The following is a 2,419-nucleotide window of genomic DNA, read 5'->3' on the forward strand; positions in this document are numbered from 1 at the left end:
AGAAAGTAAATATTTGAAGAAAGTAGTTAGCTGTCCGACATATAATTAATACGTTTAAATATATTTAATATATCAAGGAATTGAAACATAATTGAAACAATCTATTTTTTACATAAATGATCTTGCCCCTTTCACAAACATTTAAGAAAAACAAACGGGGTAAAAGAATGAAGAAGAGCAAGTTACACAACAACAGTTGGTCTTAATTTTCCAACGGTTTTTAGAAGGAAACTAAATTTAACTGACAGTATCTACATGGTTTCAGTTTTGAGTGTTGTTCAGGTAATGCTCAGGTTAAAATGGAGACTGCGAGCTTGTTTTATGAAATGGGAACACACTATCCAGGTGAGCTAAAATGATTTGACAGGATATTTATATTAATGCAAATATACTATTTTAAGAGGGTTTATTTGATTACGTATGATTTATCAGCGCTTGTCACCTCATACTGTAAAATGCCACTGGCATGCTAATAGAGTACTGTATATATGATATGACCTCATTAACATATACACCTTTATTTAGCACAGATGGTTTACACGAGTTTATGTCTGTCCACTTATTTTGACATTTTGTCATGTAAGATCTCAGAATTGTGATTTTGGGGAAGACTGGAGCTGGAAAGAGCGCCACAGGAAACACCATCCTAGGAAAAACTGTGTTTACAGAAGATTTATCTTCTGAATCTGTGACTAAAGAATGCCAAAAACACGAGGAGACGGTAGACGGTAGAACCATCACAGTGATTGATACTCCAGGGCAGTTCGATACATCAATGACTGGAAAAGAGCTGAAGGATGAAATAGAGAAGTGTGTGTACATGTCTGTTCCTGGTCCTCATGCGTTCCTGCTGGTGATTAGACTGGATGTGAGATTCACAGAAGAAGAGAAGAACACAGTGAAATGGATTCAGCAGAACTTTTCACAAAAGGTGATGAATTACGCCGTGGTTCTGTTCACTCGAGGAGATCAGTTAAAAATATCAATTGAGGAGTTTTTGAATAAAAACAATCAGCTGAAAGAGCTAGTGCATCAGTGTAAAGGCGGATATCATGTTTTTAATAACACAGATGAAAATCCAGCACAGGTGACTCAACTGATAGAGAAGATCGACAGAATGGTGAAGGAGAATGGAGAAGACCATTACACAAATGAGATGTACGAGGAAGCACAGAGAAAGATTAAAGAAGAAGAGGAGAGGATAAGATAAGAAGAAATGAGAAATATGGAGGCAGTTCAGAAGTGCTTGAAGGAAGACAAACAGGAAAGGCTGACCCAGAAGATTAAAAATGTGCTCTTTACTAGGGGGTTACCATGATCTTCACTATAGAATACTGTTCCAAATGGTCAGTAACTCCTTTAGAAGGATGTAGTAACACTCCGGTCATTACTAGGGGCTTACCACAATTTTCAAAGTAGTTATTAATAGAAACCTTTAACCCCAAAACACAGAAACAGCATTCTCATTTGTAATGGTTAAGAGAGATATCCAAAAGAACCATATATTTCTGTGAGGTAAGTTGGCTAGTAATGATATTCTAACAGGCAATGTAGTAATTTGGAGGGGTTATTTCTTTAAGTTCATTCCTGGTTATAGAGCACACGAGGGACACTGTCCTGCTTTTGTAAAGATGTACATTATTTTTGTCACTAAATAAAATATAATCATTTACATTTAGTCATTCCAGTGCTGGAATTGGTGACATCATAAAGACTTTGCCCCCACTTCCTGAAGAAAAAAAAAATCTGAAACTAAATCACTGTAGTGACTGTTTAAATGGCATTTGTGGTAATGTTGTCTGATGAGTCCTTTTGGTCCAGTATAGAAATAATGTAAACTTCAGTGGTGGGATTCTGAACAAATCGATACAGGAGTGAGGTAACCTCCCGAACTTGCGTTAAGAAGGCCATTTATTTAAAATGACCCCTTAGTTCTCTATCCACCATTTTCCTGGGGGTCTTACTGGGGAAACGAATATGGGTGGGACTTCCGCCGAAAGTCGTTCTATAGCATACCCTAGCTCTGGTTGCAATCATTTTAGACCCTGTATACAGCTAAGACACGTTTCGGATGATCCGATCACAAAGGTCAGCTAAATATAATTGTAAATGGGTGGCAAAGTGTTTTGTGATTGGATCACAAGACATATGTGTGTTAACATGATTTTAGTGTGTTAAAATCACTTACTAACCATTTTATGTGAAAGTCAACAATTCAAACAACTTTACAGCTCAAATAATACATGAGTTTTATCAGAAGAATTAACGTAAATGCTTTAATATAATTATAAGCTTCAGATTTCTGCCTTTAAATCCTCAAAAATTTAGCTTTTTGTAAGTGCTTCATTGTAACCCACATTTTTATTTTTATTTCTTTTGAACATCAACATTATGCCAATGAGCTGGTCCTGTTTCAATA

General features: G+C 36.1%; 1 protein-coding gene across 1 annotated transcript; it reads left to right on the top strand.

Moving 5' to 3' along the window:
- The first annotated feature begins 260 nt into the window (after positions 1–260).
- LOC127444732 (GTPase IMAP family member 9-like) lies at positions 261–1,227 on the top strand. The gene is made up of 2 exons (XM_051704298.1): positions 261–345; positions 585–1,227. The coding sequence occupies exons 1-2, from the start codon at positions 300–302 to the stop codon at positions 1,208–1,210; spliced, it is 672 nt and encodes a 223-aa protein (XP_051560258.1). The 5' UTR covers positions 261–299; the 3' UTR covers positions 1,211–1,227.
- The last annotated feature ends 1,192 nt before the right edge of the window (positions 1,228–2,419 follow it).

Source organism: Myxocyprinus asiaticus, chromosome 8 (genome assembly GCF_019703515.2).
Source record: "Myxocyprinus asiaticus isolate MX2 ecotype Aquarium Trade chromosome 8, UBuf_Myxa_2, whole genome shotgun sequence".
Classification (NCBI taxonomy): Eukaryota; Metazoa; Chordata; class Actinopteri; order Cypriniformes; family Catostomidae; genus Myxocyprinus; species Myxocyprinus asiaticus.

Coding starts and splice junctions, on each gene's coding strand:
- LOC127444732 (XM_051704298.1), top strand. CDS start 300: ATGGAGACTGCGAGCTTGTTTTATGAAATGGGAACACACTATCCAG. Junction 346..584: donor AATGGGAACACACTATCCAG/GTGAGCTAAAAT, acceptor TTGTCATGTAAG/ATCTCAGAATTGTGATTTTG.